Raw genomic sequence first — 18,131 nt, 5'->3', positions numbered from 1 at the left:
AAAACACAGCGTTAGCTATCTTAATCATTCTAGTTATTCTCCTACCTAATACCAATGGCATAACACAACAGGAATCTTGTCATTCTCTTTCTGAAATGCAATCTAGGCAGGACTAATTTTACACAGGTAGCTGTCAAAAAATTGCACACTGAGGATCTCATTCCCTTGTTCAAGTCTGGGCATTCAAACTGCCCTGCTCTCAGAAGGTAACTAACAGTCTTTCTATAATATGAACTGAAGATGCTGCAGAAGGTAAATTAACCCCCTGTGTTCTTCTGAGTTTCCTGATTTGCATGCTTGGGGAAAAGAAAAAAGTATGTAATAGTGCATGGTTGTTACTGTTAGACACAAATTCAACATTCATTAAACTTGTATTGACTGAACAGAGCTAACTGCTCACAGCTAAATGCCATACCACCTCTGGCTAATATTCTGCCACCAGTCTATGCATCAAAGTTACTAGAAATCAGTCATAAAAAATGGTAGCTGAATGTGAGCTTTAGCTGTGCTCAGCTGACAATAAAGTAGTCTTCATACTGCTAATACCCAATGATCATGTCTTGAGTTATTGATGAAAAGAAGCTAGTATTAGTACTTTTGCCTCCTCTTTCTCAAATGTGTGAAAAGGAGCCAAAATACTTACTCTGCTGGTTTCCGGCTCGCAGCTCCAACACTCGCAAAGTGAGGTAATGAGGTAGGGTGAGACGGGCTCGGCTAGGAATAACCCTATCTTTAGCCTTGATGAGTGGTCCGTGGAGTCTGCATTCTCCTATAAGGCTTTTACCGCAATCTTCACACCCTACAAATCCAGAAAAGGGAACCTGTTACTAAGAAGGATGTATCGCTCTCCAATTTAGTCTCTTTAATGTTGTCACCTTGAGAACACGTCTTGAATTACCAGTGCTTTTCTTCACACCACTGTTCCACATTAGGTAGTGAAAAAATAATCTGCAAGCCAAAACTGAACTAAGAAGTTTGAAATAACACCTCCAGTTTGTGGATTCCCTCCTGTGCAAATTGGCGGGTCCTGACCTCCAACTATTTATACGCATGTTCATTTGAAGGTGTCGCAAACTGTGCCTTTGAAGACTAGGATGGCAGCAAAAATGGAGCCCACAACATGCACACCTATAAATCAAGGTGCATATATTTATACAGAAATGAGAAGGGCAAAGTTGCTAGTAATAACCAAGGTAATTTTTGCAGAGATCCAGGGAGTACAAGAAAGATTACTGTGACTTTGCGAGCCTGCACAGACCATTCTCAGAAGACGAGACGCTTGGTGTACCACGAAAAATTAGTATGACGGGTCTTACAGTTACAACTCAGTTGATAATCACGCAAGGGCAACCCCCTCATAGACTGTGCTGCCTGTGGAAGTAAGCAAAAGGGGTATGACACATGTTCACCATAATGACATCTGCAGGCTGAACACACGAACCGTCCAAAGAAGTCATTAAGGAGAAATGCATGTCTGCAAACTGACTCTCCCCCAGCACAGCAAGATATTTCTGGTTCAGCGTAGCTCAAACTGGTTGTCAGGGAAACCCTTACGGAACAGCGAAACAACTGAGCAATGAGACTCTCCAGCAGAAGGTCATCCCAGCACTGGTGTCACACAGGGCGATGGGAAAAAGGGGACTTCTTGCACAAAACCTTTTTATAGACAGTAGAAACCAAACCAGTGAGCCAGCAATGCTTTACAACTGAGTTAAAAGGAAAAGCTGATATTGGTCATCCATGACTACCTCTTTTTGTTTTACTTCTGAAAACTCTGCTGAGCAAGTCTATTCAGCAAGTGACAATAAGAAGCAGAGGACAGGAGCCAGAACGGCCAAGAGAGTCCAAGAGAGCCATGGGATGCTGTAGCATAGACTGGGGCAGGAGAGATGAGGCTTCACCACAGATGGGCTCATAGCCAAAGAAAGGTCAAGAGAAGCGTAAGGGCTCAGGTGACACCACCTGGAGGGACATCAGAGATGGTGTTTGAGAAAGGACAGCAGCACCACAAACGCCAGATTCAGGGCAGCTCAAAAAGGTTTCGGTTTGTAAACACAAGTAGGCACTTGACTAAATTACACGCCTCAAGAGCTTAGTCCAAAATCTCCACAAATAGGCCTAACGTGTTCCTGCTGAGTTCTTTTGGATACCCCACCAACCCTAACTGAGGAGGTACACTTACATGTTGGTCAGGCTGCGGGCACTGCAGTAGTCCATATTTTTCAATAATTTGGGGACCATGTAGAAGTTTTGCCATGGCTTGCAGACTGTACACCTGCACTATGAACAGTTGAAATACATTTTTTTTTTTTTTTTTGCTAGCACTATGGACAAAGGACACGCCACTCTACAGCCATCACTTAAAATGTACAAAAAATAAAAAACACAGCTGCAAAGCAGATTTTTCTTGTACCTGGAAGTCCTTTACAGCTAGGCGGCAAGAAAAAAAAAATATTTTCTTGGTGATTTAACTTAAACTGACTTTTAAGTGAATTCCCAATGATCTGTGTCTTCTGGGGGCAACAAAATTTTAAGTGTTTCCTGAGCTTACCTAGAATAATAGTGACTTTGTCTCAAGTCAAACAGCTCCTGCTTGGAGAGTTGTCGTATGCAAACTGCCGAAAAACATTACCAAAAGCATAATAGAGACAAAGAACCACTGTTAGAGGGAGGATGTATCTAATCATAAAGTACACGACCTTATCAACCTATGCCATGCCTCTGTGATTCATCACTCCTGAGCTCCTGAGCAAACCTTCCAGCTGCCCTGGGGCAATGCCCACCGCAGAGGCCCCAGGGTGGGCAGCTCACAGGAAGGCTGGAAAGGGAAAAAAGGGTCTCCGTGAACTGGCCTCCAAATTCAGCGCTAGTGCCCCATTACCTGACGCCCATCAGTCCTCCAGATCCCAGATATAAGGTCTGAAACTACTCACTCAGGCAGTGTGGGTGCTGGGAAGGCATTCCTCCAAAATCAGGCACCGATTTGCATCCGAACCGGTGCCGACCATTCCACCAAGTTTCCTGGCCTCAGAGAGGGCTCCTCACCTGGCACACCTCACTGGCAGGATGAAACCATCAGCTAGCACTGAATGAAATTAGCTGCAGCGCTGGAAGTGGCTATTAAGCACCTTGCTAGTATGGCTTGGGATTCTGACTGGGTGCACGGCACCCTGAAATATCCAGAGCTGCCCAAGGCTTGTTCTAGGATTTTCTGTTTCATTACATGGCGTATGAAGATAACTAGATGATTTATTTAACAGATGTCTCAGAATTACGTTCACTACACAGTATTTCTGACCCTACACCAGCATGTTAGTAGCCTGACTCTGAATTTATTGCACACTAAAAATTACCAGGTGTAGCAGAAGCACAGGAGTGGACTGCTGTCAATATAATGTTAGGGACTACTCTGGGGAATGGAGGTCTTTGTAATTTCTTCCCCCCCAAACTAACAGCACAAAACTGTCAAGTTCACATTCTTCCTCAAAGATAAATACAGACCAAGTCATGATCTTTTGTATTTCAATGCTAAATTACTGATGCCATTGGCAAAGGAATGTATGCATTAACCATAGGTGCAGCATGGCACTGGTTTGCAAAGCTCACAGATTTTATGCTCCCTTTTAACTTGGCTGCTTAAGTAAAATGTAATTTTTTCAGCAACAGCCTCAGAATACACTCTAACTTGTTCTGAAATACGGAGCATCCAGCTATGGAAACAACACACACTTTATCATATCAGCACCAGGAATGAAATACACTTGGTTAGAAAAATCACTTTCTGTGAAGAAGATTTTTCTGCTTTTTGTTAGGCACTTCAGTACCTCACTTGATGCTTTTACAGTTTCCCTGCTTTCTTAAATTGTATTTACACAAACAAAATTAATGCATCCAACGTCATGTTTACAGGAATGCTTGATAATGTGCAAGCATGTTCCTCTGCTCTGCTGTGATTTAGATGAGTAGGCAACAAAAAGAAATAAACAAGATCCACAGAAGTTACAGGCTGTTAAAAACCAGACCGTGTCATTTAGTGTACCTTTAGAGCAGCAGTGCTATATTGTCCCCTAGAGGGTACCTCTCTGTTCTTTCTCTGTGTCTTTGCAATGATTCTGAAAAAGTTCCAAATAATGCCCTTTTTATCTATCTGTAGATAAAACTACTCAAGCTTAATAGATCTTGTAGCTGGTAAGATTTTTATTTTGCTGAACTCCACTGCAGCAGTGGGGAGGCACACAACAGAAGAGCCCAGCACGGGTGCAGGGGCAGACTCTGACCAGGTTGCGGGTACGCAGCCACCACCTTACCGCACGGACGAGGTGCTCTCGTCCTTGCAAACCACCGCTGGATGGGCTAAGAGAAGGGGACATCTCCTGTACACTCCTAGCCTGGTACCCCTGTATCTGAACACATCTGCTCCCAGTTCTGCCCAGCCACTGGGAGGCATGGTTGGCAGCCACGGCTTTCTCCTGCTCTTTGGGTCACTGGAAAAATAACTCCCACTGGCTGCAGGAGGCACTCCCACAACATGGGCTGACCAAAACACTGACAGTCGTGTTCCCTGAGTGGAGAATGATCTGTGAATGTGGCTCACCTGTACTGTCCTCACCGTGCTGGCACTTCTCCCCAGTCTAGGTCTTGGTCTAGGTGACAGCTCTCCTTTGCTGCAGACTACAGCCTGGCAGCCTCAGCGGCCAGCTTGCCTTGTCCTCCAGATGGCTCTGGGGCCGACCATGCTGCACAGCGACAAGCTCCCGAGCCCAGCGTTAGCCAAGCTGCCGTGGCGGCTCGGGCAGGCTGGACTTGAGCACAGTTAACAAACTCGAGTTTCCAAAACAGCAGCACCGTCCAAGCGCCGTGCCACCCCCACAGGCACAAGCCCGTCCTCGGGGAGAGCTCATTAGCGTGGGCAAGGAGCCACAGGCTGCGGTTACACAAAGTCCGGCTGCAGAGATAACAGGAGCTATACATAGCCATACTAGGAACTGCAATCACTGTTGTGATAGCTCGAACATACCACCAGCTACTTAACCAATCGGTGGCAGAACATCACTTTTAAAAATCAGTTTGCTAATAACTAGATGCCTATCTGGCAGTCCTTCCTGTGTTTTCTCCAACCTCTACTTTCAAGCGAGACTTTACAGTACCTGAACACTTCAGTGGACCACAAGATGCCTGAGCTATGATGCATGTGCCCTGTGAAGGCACAGGTAAATCATTCCCTTTAAAATGTGCGCTTTGAGCAAGATGGCCCATGAGAAACAATCATCGGCTGAGCAGCACTCAACATTTGCTGTGTTGTTTTGCAGCATTAGAATTAGCTCCTGTGTGCAGAAGGGAACAAAGATCAGTGTACACAGCAGTCCAAATCCTAACCTAATTACAATCATAAGATTTGCATAGCAAACACCGGTAATTTATCCCAGAGTAAAACTGTAGTGCTCCGTTAGTCTTGTACAGCTTGCATGTAGAGGAATGCTGCAAAAATACCTTGTGGACATTTTTTGTCTAAGACACACTGCATGTGAAGTATGCCGGTCTTGGTGGTTCTTACACAAAGGCACATGAGGTTTTCCTGCCATGTGGTCTGCTCTGCAAAGCTCCTTGCTGGGAAAGCTTCAAAACCTTGTTCTACAATACAATTTATTTGGCAAAAAATTCAAAGTACTCAATTAGCAAACAGTTCATCCCAAGATATTATCCCATTACTTGGGCCACTGCCACACATTTCCTCTGTAAAAAATGTTTGTGAAAGAAGCCTTACATGTCATAAGTTTGGTGTGCAAAGAGCATTTACAAAGGAGCTGAAGCTCTTAACTGATTAATAATTCATCCTACTTATATTTTAGTAAAATAGAACTTGTTATAATTACCAGAATTCCGAATGATTTTATTCAAATCCCATTAACCTCTGATATTCTGTCATGTGAAATTTTCTACTAGCGATCTTCACTTTTTCACTGTAATAACCGATACCTAGTCCAACTAGTCCAATAGAAAAACAGGTGAACATTTCTTCAATGTCTCCTTTTCATGTTTCTTCTACCTCATACAACAAAACCTTGTATTAGCAGAATTTTACCTGCTCAGCTCTGCATGGAAAAAAGGTGAAGGAAAAAAAAAAATTGGGAAAACACACTCCAGGCCGACTTTCTAATCATAATTGCTCACCTGAACAAAGACTGAAAACTTGCACTTTCATGCACCACACAGCATATTAGTTGAGAAGCAGGTATTGTATTTTCCATAACCCTGCACTCAAAATAACAACCCCCCCAAAAAAGAAGGGGGGCAGAGGAGGGGAAGAGACTTATTCCTAAGTGCTTGAGTGGGAAACTTCCAGTAGATTTCAAGCAGTGAGTTCCCATGTCTTTGACACACTGAGACCCTGAAGCCTCACAGTCTGGTGGCACCAGCACAGACAGTGTGGAACATGCTACTGGGGCAACATCGGCTCCCTTACCAAGGCCTTGTGCTGCCGACTGCCATCTCCGGGCTTGCAGGCAAGTGGACCACAGCCCCTGTGATGCTGGTGGAGGGGGAGGAAGAGCCTGGTCCTGCACACGGGTGAGCAGCACCCCACAAGTAAATGCCTATGCCTCTTTTGGGGTTGCCTTTCCCCAGGGAAGAGAACAATAGGTGTTTTGCAAACATCGCAGCAATCATCCTTAACATTAAACATATTGACAGGCACACGACCTCACTACTAAAATGTAAAACTTAAAAAATTACTTACTACATTTGGAGACAGAAACAGAGAAATATAAGAGCAAACATGACTTACTGCCACCCCATATGTTCAGTCAAACCAGCAGGTCAAGCTAATTCTTTAGAAGTGGGACCCAGCACTGCAAATGAGCCCAGCCCTCAGGCATCCTGACCCAGCCACTGATTTGCAGTGACTCTTTCCCTCACCTCACCTCCATCGAGCCCCTGCCTTTATTCCCAAGAGGAAAGAAGATTCAGAGGCACAGTACATCCTCGGGTCTCCAGCAGTGGGAGATCATCCATCAAGGCACTAGTTCCTGCCTCACAGCAGTACAATCCTGTCCAGCACAGCTGTTCTTAGGGAAGGATGCCTCTAGAAGGGAGGCTCAACACTTACCTGACTGTAAAGAAATCTTCTAACACAAATCATGCATGCATTTTCCTGACAGACACAAGTTCCAGTATGTAAACTCTCCAGAACTCCAGAACTATTTGTTATACAAACATATAAAAGATAACAACAACTACGATGCATTACTAGTTCCTAATACGGAGTAATCATGATGACAGTCGAGCACATCTGGGAACAGTAAGCTTTTTGCTTGTTGATTATGAAGCTGTTGACAACAGGCACAGCCACAAGGAATTTAACCAGCTTACCATAAAAAGTCATCCTCCCACCAATCCCAATGAGGCTTTCTACTGTGCTCCTTCCATCTAGCAAATCTTAAGAGCAAAACAGTTAGAGAAGCCTCAAGAAGCACAGCCAGGCTGTGAAATTCTGCAATGTCACTGCACACAGCAGCTTCAGCAGGTTCCCAAAAAGCTTGCGCAGAATAAGGATACCTGTGCTATGCTGTATCTTGCAAACTTCTCAGCTAGGAGGAAAGAAAAAATTACCTTCACTGTTCAAACACCTGAAAGGGCAGTAACTTATAAAACTTTCCTGCAAACTTACAGAAAAAACCCAAAACCAAGCAAACCAAACAGCAGGGCAAGTATGTAGGTGTGTTTATCAAGTTTAACTTCACCCTGCAGTCTGAGCAACCAGTTTATCAAAGTTCTTGGTAGGTTCATTCATCTAAAAATGACTTGAGATCAAAGCATTGATTGATTGATTGAAAGCTCATTTTAAAAAATAATCTTTTTCTGGTTATTCCTGGCACTAAAATGTACATGTCACATTTCTGGTACACCACATGGGGTTTGGTTGCTATCAGAACCCATATAGATAATGAGCACAGTTCAAGTGAAGTCACCTCCCGCAGTTTACATGTAAGAGCTTCTTATCAGCACAGAGACTTCTCACATCGCTGAAAGCTGAATACATTTCAAAGAATCAAACTGAAAAATGCAGTTGGATTTTTGGTGGGGTTTTTTTTTTCCTTCTCTCCCTCTCCCTCTCCCTCCACTGGCTTGGCATGAAGCCATAAAACTGGATCCAGAAACAGGGAAAAAGGTTAACAGCAAATTCACAGAAACAACTAGTATTTTTTTTGTGAGAAACAGTCCCAGTCAGCATAGGCCCATCCTACAAAATGCCCAGCAAAAGCTTCCTGAGAGCCAAGCCTTCCTGTTGCACTCTGTCCACCTCCCCCAGCAGCCAGCAGCAGCTGGTCCTGGTGCAAGGCTGCGGCTCCTTGGCTGTGACACTTTGCTTTAAGTCTTCACTAGTGCTGTCCAAACTGCACTGCTTCCATGTTGCAGGCAGCAAAACTAAAATCCCTCCGTGTCCACAGAAATACAGCCAGCCATCAAAAGTCATATTCAAACTGCTCATAGGCATCCTATGGTTCCTGGGCCACACGCTGGACCCCCTAATCTACAACTCCCACAGCACCAGTTTTAACTCCCACAGCAAAAGCAGCTTTAGCTGGTCTCAAGCATTTTTCTTTTGGGGAGATCTTTGGCAGGCTTTAAATAATTTGATTTATTCTAGTGTCAGGCCTTTCAGTGGATGTTATTGCTACTGCTGCAATTTAACACAGACACCAGCATCTTCCATCTTTGTTCTAGCAGAAAAATTCACAAACACGTATGTCTTCCTAAACACAGGTATGTATAAATACACATGCACACAACCACACACACCATGAAGTGCAGTAATACAGTTGGCTGTTTTATACATGGCAGGTCAACACCATGGTTTCAATTCTGATAAACGAAGTGCAGCAATTGTAATGACTAATGCTTAGTATTAATTAGTTGAAAGATTTCCAAGCCCTACAACATTCCCTTAAAAGGAAACCTTAGACTGGGTCTCTCTCTCCTTCACTGAACTTGGTTGCTACTGGCCACCAAGTCCAGATGTCATGTGGAGGAGACTGGTGGAGGGCTCAGTGGCAAAAGACACCTTAGGAAACATGCCCAAATCAATTCTCACTCTTCCACTCATGACACAGCTTTGAACGTGGACTTGTGGAAACTCTCCCATCAAAGGTGCTAGTGGCTGGGATATATTTCCAGCTGATTACTGGTAGAAAGAACCAGGCAGGTAGACACGCTTTGGAGAAGGAAATGTGAGTTTGCTGTAGGATGCAATGAGGAAGCCTGGCACGACAGAGTGAAGAGATGCTGTACTCATCCTGTGGCTGGAGAAATTGAGGTCTTTATAACAATATGAAGCAAGCTACATCTAGTGGGAATAAAAGCGCAGTGTGGAAACCATAGGACCGACTTCTGTGGGTAGAAGTTCATACATATAGCCCTACTGATGTGCGAGTAGCCACGTTATGAAAGAAGGAAGTCCATGTGGAGAAGTGAATACACAGACACTTAGGACTGCTGGGGGCTGAGACGTTGGACGGCCAATCCTGAAAGAACACTCCAATCCATATTACGTTCTAAGTCTGAAAAAATCTGGAAAATCAGTTAACTTCCTCAGTGAACTGTCCAAACCTCTTACAGGTATTCCAATTCACCCAAGAAAACAAAACAAAAAAAATTTACTCATGAAACATAAAGCATATATTTAAAATACTGAAATGTAGGAGTCATCTTTTAAAAGCATTGGTTTTTGTAAATGAATGGGCATTAACAGCTTAGCAGAACAGCTTTAGTTCTTACTAAGCATCACCTTCACAACAGAGGATACAGCCAACAACTCCTGTTATTATTTGCTTAATTTCCAACATGTAAAGGATGTTTGATTCCCAGCTTCTCTGGGTACAAAACAGGTAGGAGTGCCTCATCCTTAGCCTTTATTATCCTGTTAAATTATTCTCCTCTTTTAAGGCATGAAGTGATTTATTTAAAAAACTGTAAACATTGGTAAGCTCTGCTGTTGAACAGACACAAAAATGTATTTCTATGAAATAAATACTCACATGCAGATGTCATATCTGTGTTTCCATTTGCTTGCTCTCTTTTTTTCTGAGATCCAATAGGTACTTCTTTTTTCTACTCTAAAGACTTTAAACGGGAACCATAAGGTAACTACCTAATGTCTTGACTGATGCTGTACTAAAGAAATTATGTCCACCTCAGCTTCTTTAACAAACTAATGAAGAAAGAATAATAAAATAGGCAGATTGGGCAGCCGTATAGTACATTTCCCTTAACATAACTACTCTCCTCAGGTGTAAGGACAGCCTTCAGTCTAGTTCTCCAAAACAAAGTATGCGATTAGAGAGTATTATTGAAGAGTTGCAAAAATTTGTGGGTTTAGAAAAAAATGCAGATTTCTTCTGCAGATGAAGCACTAATTCAGATTATAATGTACCTCCATAAAGCCCTATTTATTCTTCTGTTGGCAGTCATCTCTGTTTGAGATGAAATAAAATCCAAACATTTTTTCTATGTTTCTGATTAATTTGTAGTTTCTTTAAACTATTTCCGAAAGTCACAAAAATAAAAATAACCGTAGTCTCTATTACTAGAATCTAAGAAGCAACCTTGCAAAGCAAAAATCACAAATAATTTGCTCCCATTTTCATATGTTCCTAGCTTGAAGAACAAGATCAACAGATGGTAAACACATCACCTTGGGGGAAATACACCATTCCTCAGATACTTATTTGTATAACCCTGGTCATTTAACATGCATATTTAGTTAGAGCTGTGTATAATCACATAACCAGGTTTGTATTGGGTGTCTCTTACTCTGTGGATTGGAATTCAATTATTTTATACTCCTTCCACTTCAAAATTGCCTATAGGTCACAATAATACTAGTATTTTATAAAGATCCCTGATGTTAGAAGAGGCAAAAGGACAACTGCTTGCCAAAACATCCCCATGCACTTCCCTACACACATCTGGCTAAGCACCCTCCAGTCCAGTAAGTTAAACATAATACACACTGCCTTGCCTTATCACCCAAGTAACCGAGAAAAATGCCACCTTCTGTGTCACACATGAATCATCTACTTTCTTCTCCATTACACTAACTAAAAAAAGCTCTCACCAACTCAGCTTTCCACAATCGTAATTCTTCTCTATTTACACCACTGTAACTACCCAGAAACCCTCATCAGCCAACATTTTAATAACAAATGCAGATTACAGCATTAAAATGACCTACAAGTGTATCTCCTTTCGAACTTAAATTAATAACTTTAAATAAATAAATAAATAAATAAAATAACTTTAAATTAGCTTTAGCTTTAAATTCTAGTGGCTTCCTGTGCCTGTCATGTATAAATATACTTAAGTGATGCCAAAAAAGACTTGACAAATTTGAATAACAAGTATGACAACAGAGCCCACAAACATCGGTATCAGCCTGCTTGAGCTCAGTATTTTTACATTTTTGTCAAAATCATAAATGCATTTGCATTTTTTGTTTTTCCCTCTGAAAATCTTGGAAACTTAAAGACAGAAGCCACAAGCAAAAATGCTGGTGCTCTACAGTTAAGCAATGTATTTTCACTTTCAGGATCACAAAGTATTTTAAAGAAAGCACATTTGCATATGGAGGCACAATGCTTCCAAGAAAAACAAGTAAGTTATCTGCCGCAGACAAGAGCAAAATGAGACAAAACTAGTAAGACTGCTGGCTCAAAGTCACTCAGAAAAAGTGCCAGAGTGAGGAACACAAACTACCCCGATAAAATGTGAAAACTTCCCAAGCACTTACCCTGAAACTAGGGAGACTATCAAGGGCTTTCAAACAACTGCACACGTGCACAGACACTTTTAATCAGGTTTGCAACACAAACCCAGCAATTCCTACTGTCATGTAAGAAGGCGGCAGCACTATGGCAATTATTCTGTTTGGAGCTTGCCCTTACACTCATACTGACAAAGGAAGAAATGACATTACTTAACTTTTTTTCTGCAGTCATAAATGGGCCACACCTGAAAGTTATAGCTGCATGAGCTCAGAAATCTTTTGCTTCAGTCACCACAGAAACTAATGCAGAAACTGGCGATTTGTTCTCCTGTTTTCAGTAGAAAATTTACATATGAATTACACACCGAATTCCTTTGGTCTGATAAAACTGTTCTGGACTCACATGAAGAAAATACTGCTGCTTCATTATCATCCTCCTCTTGCTATTCTTTGCCATCTTTACAAAAAAAACCCTGTAATCTAAATGCAGAAAGTAGTGGTAAGTCCATCTCTTGCCTTAAGTCTATGCATAGAAACAGAGGTTTAGAAATATATCCTTACATTTCAAGGGATTTTAGATTCCCAGATTCTCTGTCAGACAGGCCTGCTTGCTAGGCACAGACTTGTGTGAAGTATTAACGCAGCAACTTGTACCAGTCAAGAAATCATCTGAGGCAATTCAGCTGACTCTCAAGGACATGAAAAATTGCATAGAATAGCCTACATAAATGACTGATGTTCAGGACTTGACTGCAAGACCCAAATACCAAATTATTTCCTATTACTTTTCATATTCACTAATTACCATTAGATAAAGAACAAATGGACGTACACAGAGGCTAGAAAGAGCACAAGAGTCACTTGGGTGTTTCCCATAACAGGATACAATTCAAACACTGTTTTTGCACCCGAGAACACAAATGCAAACATTTGATAATCTCACTACGTATGGGAAAACAAAACAATTCTTACCTTATTTAAAATGGCATTTTTAGTAAAAAGTCAGGCTATGCTAGTACAAGGTGGCAGGAACCATGCCGTCCTCCTCCGGCAGACGCTTCCAAATGTCCCTGTGTTCAACTAAGTCTAACTGCGCGGTTTTGTTTCCCCGGGAGGACCCATTCAGCACCATGTGCTCCTTTTCAGCTGTCAATAAACAGAAGCGGTGAATTCCCCAGCGCTTCACAAAGCTAGTTAGGCATAGCCATTCATTTCTTCAGGAAAACAGGGCATTGATTTCAGCAAATTCCCAGGGAGCAGCTACAACAAAGAGATCAAAGATCCACCTCCTTTCCTGCGTGGCTTTGGCCGTTCGGGCCAAGAGGAGCAGCAACAGGTTTCCCGAAGAGCGGGCTCGAACCCCACCGACCACCGCATGCTCCATTCACGCCCGTCGCCTTCCTGCATTCCCGGGACAGCCCCCGGCGCTAACCATGACAAACCCCTACATTCAGGCAGCATAATATACTGCATGCTAGTTCATCCAAGGATAAAAAGAAAAACAAGCTCCAAGGGAAGTCCGCTGCTTCTCCAACTGGCCAAGCCTCAGTAGCTGCCAGACATTTTATAAACTTTATTTTTTTCCTCAGCTTCTCCACCCAAAACAGTGAAACACCTGCTACCTCAAATTCATCACGCTGAAACGGGATGTTGGCTTTTTCGATTTATTTCCACAGGCTTGAAGACTTAGCTGCTGGAGTTTGAGGTCTAGCTGCAGCAACACTTGTATTGTGCAGCTGTGACATTTTCTTTGTGCAATTGCCCCACACCGCAGCGGTTTTTTTCCTAGGAATCTAAGGGGTTTTGTTCTGGTTTGGTTAGATTTTTTTCTGTTTAGTTATACATCTAGTCTTCATTAATGTGACCTGGAACAAGATTTTTAAACCTAGAATTTGACCTTGTATTGAACCAAGCATTACTGAAAGACTGTGCTGCAGTCAGGCTTTGGGACCGGGTGGTTAGGCTACATGTCTACTACTAAATAAGCACCAAAGACTTCCCTGGTGCTGAGACCACCTGGCATCAGCTCCACATGTCTAAATGCTCCTCACCTCCCTCTCTTCCCCCCCCGTCTGGCTACATCCAGTTTCTTACTTGGAACAGAGTAAATGTTATCCCCAAAACACACCTTGGTGTTGCTTGTTAGCATAGGCCAGTACTAAGCCCATGGGCTGGCTCTGTGCTGTTTATTTATATAAAAACAGACATAATGATCTAGAGTCATTTCACATCTGTACAGATTTGCCATGTTATTCTTTAGCGTTCTCCTGTGCACTGACATATTTCCAAGGCACAACCTGGCTGTCACAAAGCCCAGACCACTGGAACCTGGGAAGTCCTCTCTGTGTTGGTACTGCCTCAAGTCTCTTCACACATCTCCTAAGTGAGAAGGCAAACATCTATCTAGCACGACCAACTATCACAGGACCCGCCGCAGCACAAGCAGTACAATAGTAAGACCAGGGACAGTTAGTCGGGATGACTGATCATTGCATATAAGATAGATGAGGACACCAAGAAATACAGAACTGCAGAATTATCCGAGTTGCAAGAGACCTGTGGAGATAACTAGCCCAGCCTCTTGTTGAAAGCAGGCCCTTAGGTTAGTGTTACCCAAGGCTCTGCCAAGCCGTATCTTGAGTATTTCCACTGTGGAAAATTCCACCATTTCCCCAGGCAGCCTATTCCAATGTTTAATCAATCCCATGGTGAAAATGCCCCTTACATCCAGGAGTATCTCCCCTGAAGCAACTTGTGGTCATCACCTCTTGTTCTGTCACAGTGCATGCTGGGGGAAAGAGTACTTCCACATCCTTCCCCATAACCACCATTTTCGTACTGAAAAACCATGACGAGATCCCTTCGAGCCTTCTCTTCTCCAGGCTGAACACACCCAACTCCTTCAACCTCTACTCAGGTGATAACTTCTCTAACCCGCTGATCATTAGGAAAAGTGTGAGAGAGGTGCTGACACTGAGCTAAAAAGAGAAAAATGAAACTGCCAGGGCGTAAAATAGCTAAAAGATCAAACCAGCTTTAACATCTAAGTACAGCTGCAGAGTCAAGTGATTCTGACCACGACCACTGTGCGGTTGCCCTGACCTCTCTAACATTTCACCTCTGACAGCAGTTTTGCCTGTTGAATACAGCAGTCAGACATATTACATTCCTCATTTTAGAGTCCTCCCTGTATCTAAATGGCACTTAAGCATGCCCCAAAATTGCCAGTTAGCAGATAAAATTTTAAAAAATGCACTTTTCACAAATAACTTGCTCTTGAAGTACAGAAAACACCTCCACAGACAGCTGCTATCTGCCAGTAAGCCACTGATGGTTTTATATTTATTAACTGATTACAGTTATTGACAAAAAAAAATAAATGTTTCCTTTGTTCCTCTGAGGAAGTACTGAAGACTGATAAAACGGGTTTCTGAAACTCCCCTCTCCTATACTGCACAGCGTGCCGCTGGGCAGCCCTTAGAGGCAATGACAAAAAATGGCAGCTGAGGCACTGGAGAGACTCCAAAAGAAAGCACGTAGATCAGAGCAATAAGCATAGAAAATGAGCTTAACGCTGCAGATAACTTAGGCTGGAGCAAGAGAGTGTGAGTATCAGGGAGACAAGAGCAGTAGTTTTTTTGCAGTACTTAACAACAGCAAAATATGTCACTTGTACATTCTTTGCTGTTGAAAAAGAAGGATGGATAATAGTGATGAGGTGTGAGATTTGGATGTGACTTGGATAATGACGCCTTGGAAACCCAAGAGTTAAATTCACAAAGTGATTAAAAAAAACCAAGCATATCACTCAGTAGTAATCTGGGATGCTATTTGTGCCAAAAATAGATAAAATATTTTAGACAGAATTATAACTTCAAGTCTCAATGAACCAGTCTGTTCTTATACATGGGCCAGATATTTACAATTTTACTCATATTAAGTCATACTTTACTCCAAGAATAATCCCGTTGATTATAATGGTAATGTTGTTCCGCAGATGTCTCAGAAGAAATGCAAATGTAAAAGCAGACTATACTTAAGATAAAAGACATCAATCATGAGCACATCTGGGAATCTGATAAAAACATATGGTACAAAAAAATCATGGTGGGACGATGGAAATGTACTTACATAGCAGGTCTGTGGACATGTTTACAGATCAGGCAAAGGAAACCTACATAAAATAAATGAAAAAAGAATGATCAGTTTTCTAAACTGGCACTATTCACGTTTAAACCTCATGCTAGTTATTATATGCATAGTTTTTTAGTTCTTTAGAAAATAAGGAGAACACATCTAGGGAAATCTAACAAGGAAGAATTTCAGTTTGTAGAGGAAGAGTAAATTCATTTATTTTTTACTCCTTAATAAATTATTCCACTTCATTTCATAAAAAATGTGAACTGACAATATTCATGTAATGCACTTTAATTAAAAGCAGTTCACTGTATTCCACATATTCATTAACACTTATTATTAAAACAGAATTTTCAGGTGCCATGTATTTTACCCCATTGCATACCATGCTGTGTTTAAGCCTGCTATTTCTGGTATCCACCTTAAGAGTCCTCACCCTTGCCAAGTCAAAGAGAATATTAACTATATATAGGAGAAGACATTTTATTTGCTCTCTAGGAAGACTTCTGGAGACTTCTAGCTTTCTGTCGAACTCTGTTTATCTTGTTCCCTTCCCATTCATCTGCTGGGTTTTGACTGAAATTTTACTGTAAGCACACAGGAGCAGAGCCTGAGTTTTCTGTCTCCCACGCAGTGGGATTCCAACGTGTGGGTAAGGCTACTCGGAGCAACAGAAATAATAAGGCAGGTAATAATATGAGGGCATGCAAATAACTACATAAATCACATCAGCTTATGCCATTTTGTTGTGTCCTGTACAAATCTTGAAAATTTCAGGCAGTGTTTGAAGGTATACGTATATGATTTAGGGTGAAAACTTGACTCTGTTGAAGACAACAGTATTCTGTTCGCTGACCGAAATGGGTCAAAGAAAACACCTTCATTTTTAAAAATACAATGATCCTTAGTAAGATAAGTCCAAATTAATTTGAGCTAGTTTGAAGAACCGATGGAAGAGGAGTATGGGAGAAGGCAATATAGATGACAGGAAAAATGGATGGCGAAGAATAATGAGAACTGAGGAGGAAACAGACTCAAGGACAGTAAAGAAGTAGTAAGATAAGGTGAATGCAGAGCGTGACGAGGCAGGGAGGAGTCTGTGATCTGCTGATGAGTATTGGCCAAGGAAGAAGCTGTGACTCTGTCCATAAACAAGATGAGGAAGCTGACATCCAGCTATCTGCTGAAATCGAGTTCAAGTTTGAGAAGACTAAGGTAACCTTTCTAGTGATCCACCGTATAAGCAATTAAGTTGGCATCTTACCTTGAGGCCCTTCTGTCTGTCCCTGCATACAAAAGCAGCCATGCTGAGCGTCCCCCCCAGCATTTACTCAACGATTATGTACATACAGATCATCATTCCTGGGCAACATAACAAGCATGCCGATTACACTGGCAAGTTCACAACTGATAAACTTAACATATCCTCATTTAAGTGTTCACTGACCCAATCCCAAAACCAAGAACACACAAGTTTAAGTAAATCAGACTTGCTAGTTTACGAAGTGTCTCATCACAACATACTCAACTTCCCAAGGATGTAAATTGTCAGTTCTAGCATAAAAGATAATATGTAAAGAAAATGTATTTTATAGATGCTCTGTGCTCTGGAACTTGGAAGAGTTCTGATGTCAAAATGTAAGGAGCTGCCTGGCCTTTCCTTCCCACATGTTTAAACATGTCTTTCAAGCCTATGCTGACTTCAACAAAGAAGTACCAGCTTTGCATTTTAAAGAGTGATTTGCAGTGATGAGGGGTGAGGCGTAGTTAACAGGTGTACTGTAGACTTTATTGCAGAAAATTCATAATTTCAACACAAAATCAAAAAGATTCCTCCCACCTTTGGGCTGCACACACTCCATAACATCAGTGGGATAAAACTGACAGGGAGCAGCTCATCAGAGACCTTCAGCAGGGAAGACACCAGGAAGAAAAACACTTCAATTGTCCATGCACAAGCATCCTGTATCTTTTGAGGTGCCCTAGGACATCTGAAGCACCCACACGAGGCTAACAGCTACAATATTGGTTATATAGAAAAAAGAATCCTCCTGGACCAGGAGCTAGAAGCCAGGTAGGGCTACCCAGGGCATCTCAGACAGCATTAGATGCTTATGTTTCAGCAAAGTAATCAAGTCCTACAGTATTGTAGTTTGCTTTAACAAGAAGCCAGACAGAGAACAGGTGGGCTGCTGGTGCATCACTTCTGTCTGAGATCAAGGGGACTGCAGAT

At 42.1% G+C, this 18,131-nt stretch overlaps 1 protein-coding gene across 6 annotated transcripts in view; it reads right to left on the bottom strand.

Annotated features, from left to right (window-relative positions):
- Positions 1-18,131, bottom strand: part of PLAGL1 (PLAG1 like zinc finger 1) — a 53,411-nt gene that overhangs the window by 16,618 nt on the left and 18,662 nt on the right. For 4 of the 6 annotated variants that reach the window (XR_013928575.1, XM_080390061.1, XM_080390062.1 and 1 more), the window contains 2 exons: positions 15,893-15,935; positions 644-799 (listed from right to left, as the gene is read on the bottom strand). Coding sequence is in view for 4 of the 6 variants with exons in the window: in XM_080390061.1 (XP_080246187.1) it covers positions 644-799; positions 15,893-15,911 (175 nt within the window). In the remaining 2 variants the exon portion in view is untranslated. The remainder of the gene's footprint in view (positions 1-643; positions 800-15,892; positions 15,936-18,131) is intronic. The other 2 variants (XM_080390065.1, XM_080390064.1) reach the window with 2 other exon arrangements.

Source organism: Falco punctatus (genome assembly GCF_963210335.1).
Source record: "Falco punctatus genome assembly, chromosome: 5".
Classification (NCBI taxonomy): Eukaryota; Metazoa; Chordata; class Aves; order Falconiformes; family Falconidae; genus Falco; species Falco punctatus.
The sequence above is the reverse complement of the archived record's forward strand: the minus strand, read 5'-3'. Positions and strand labels throughout refer to the sequence as shown.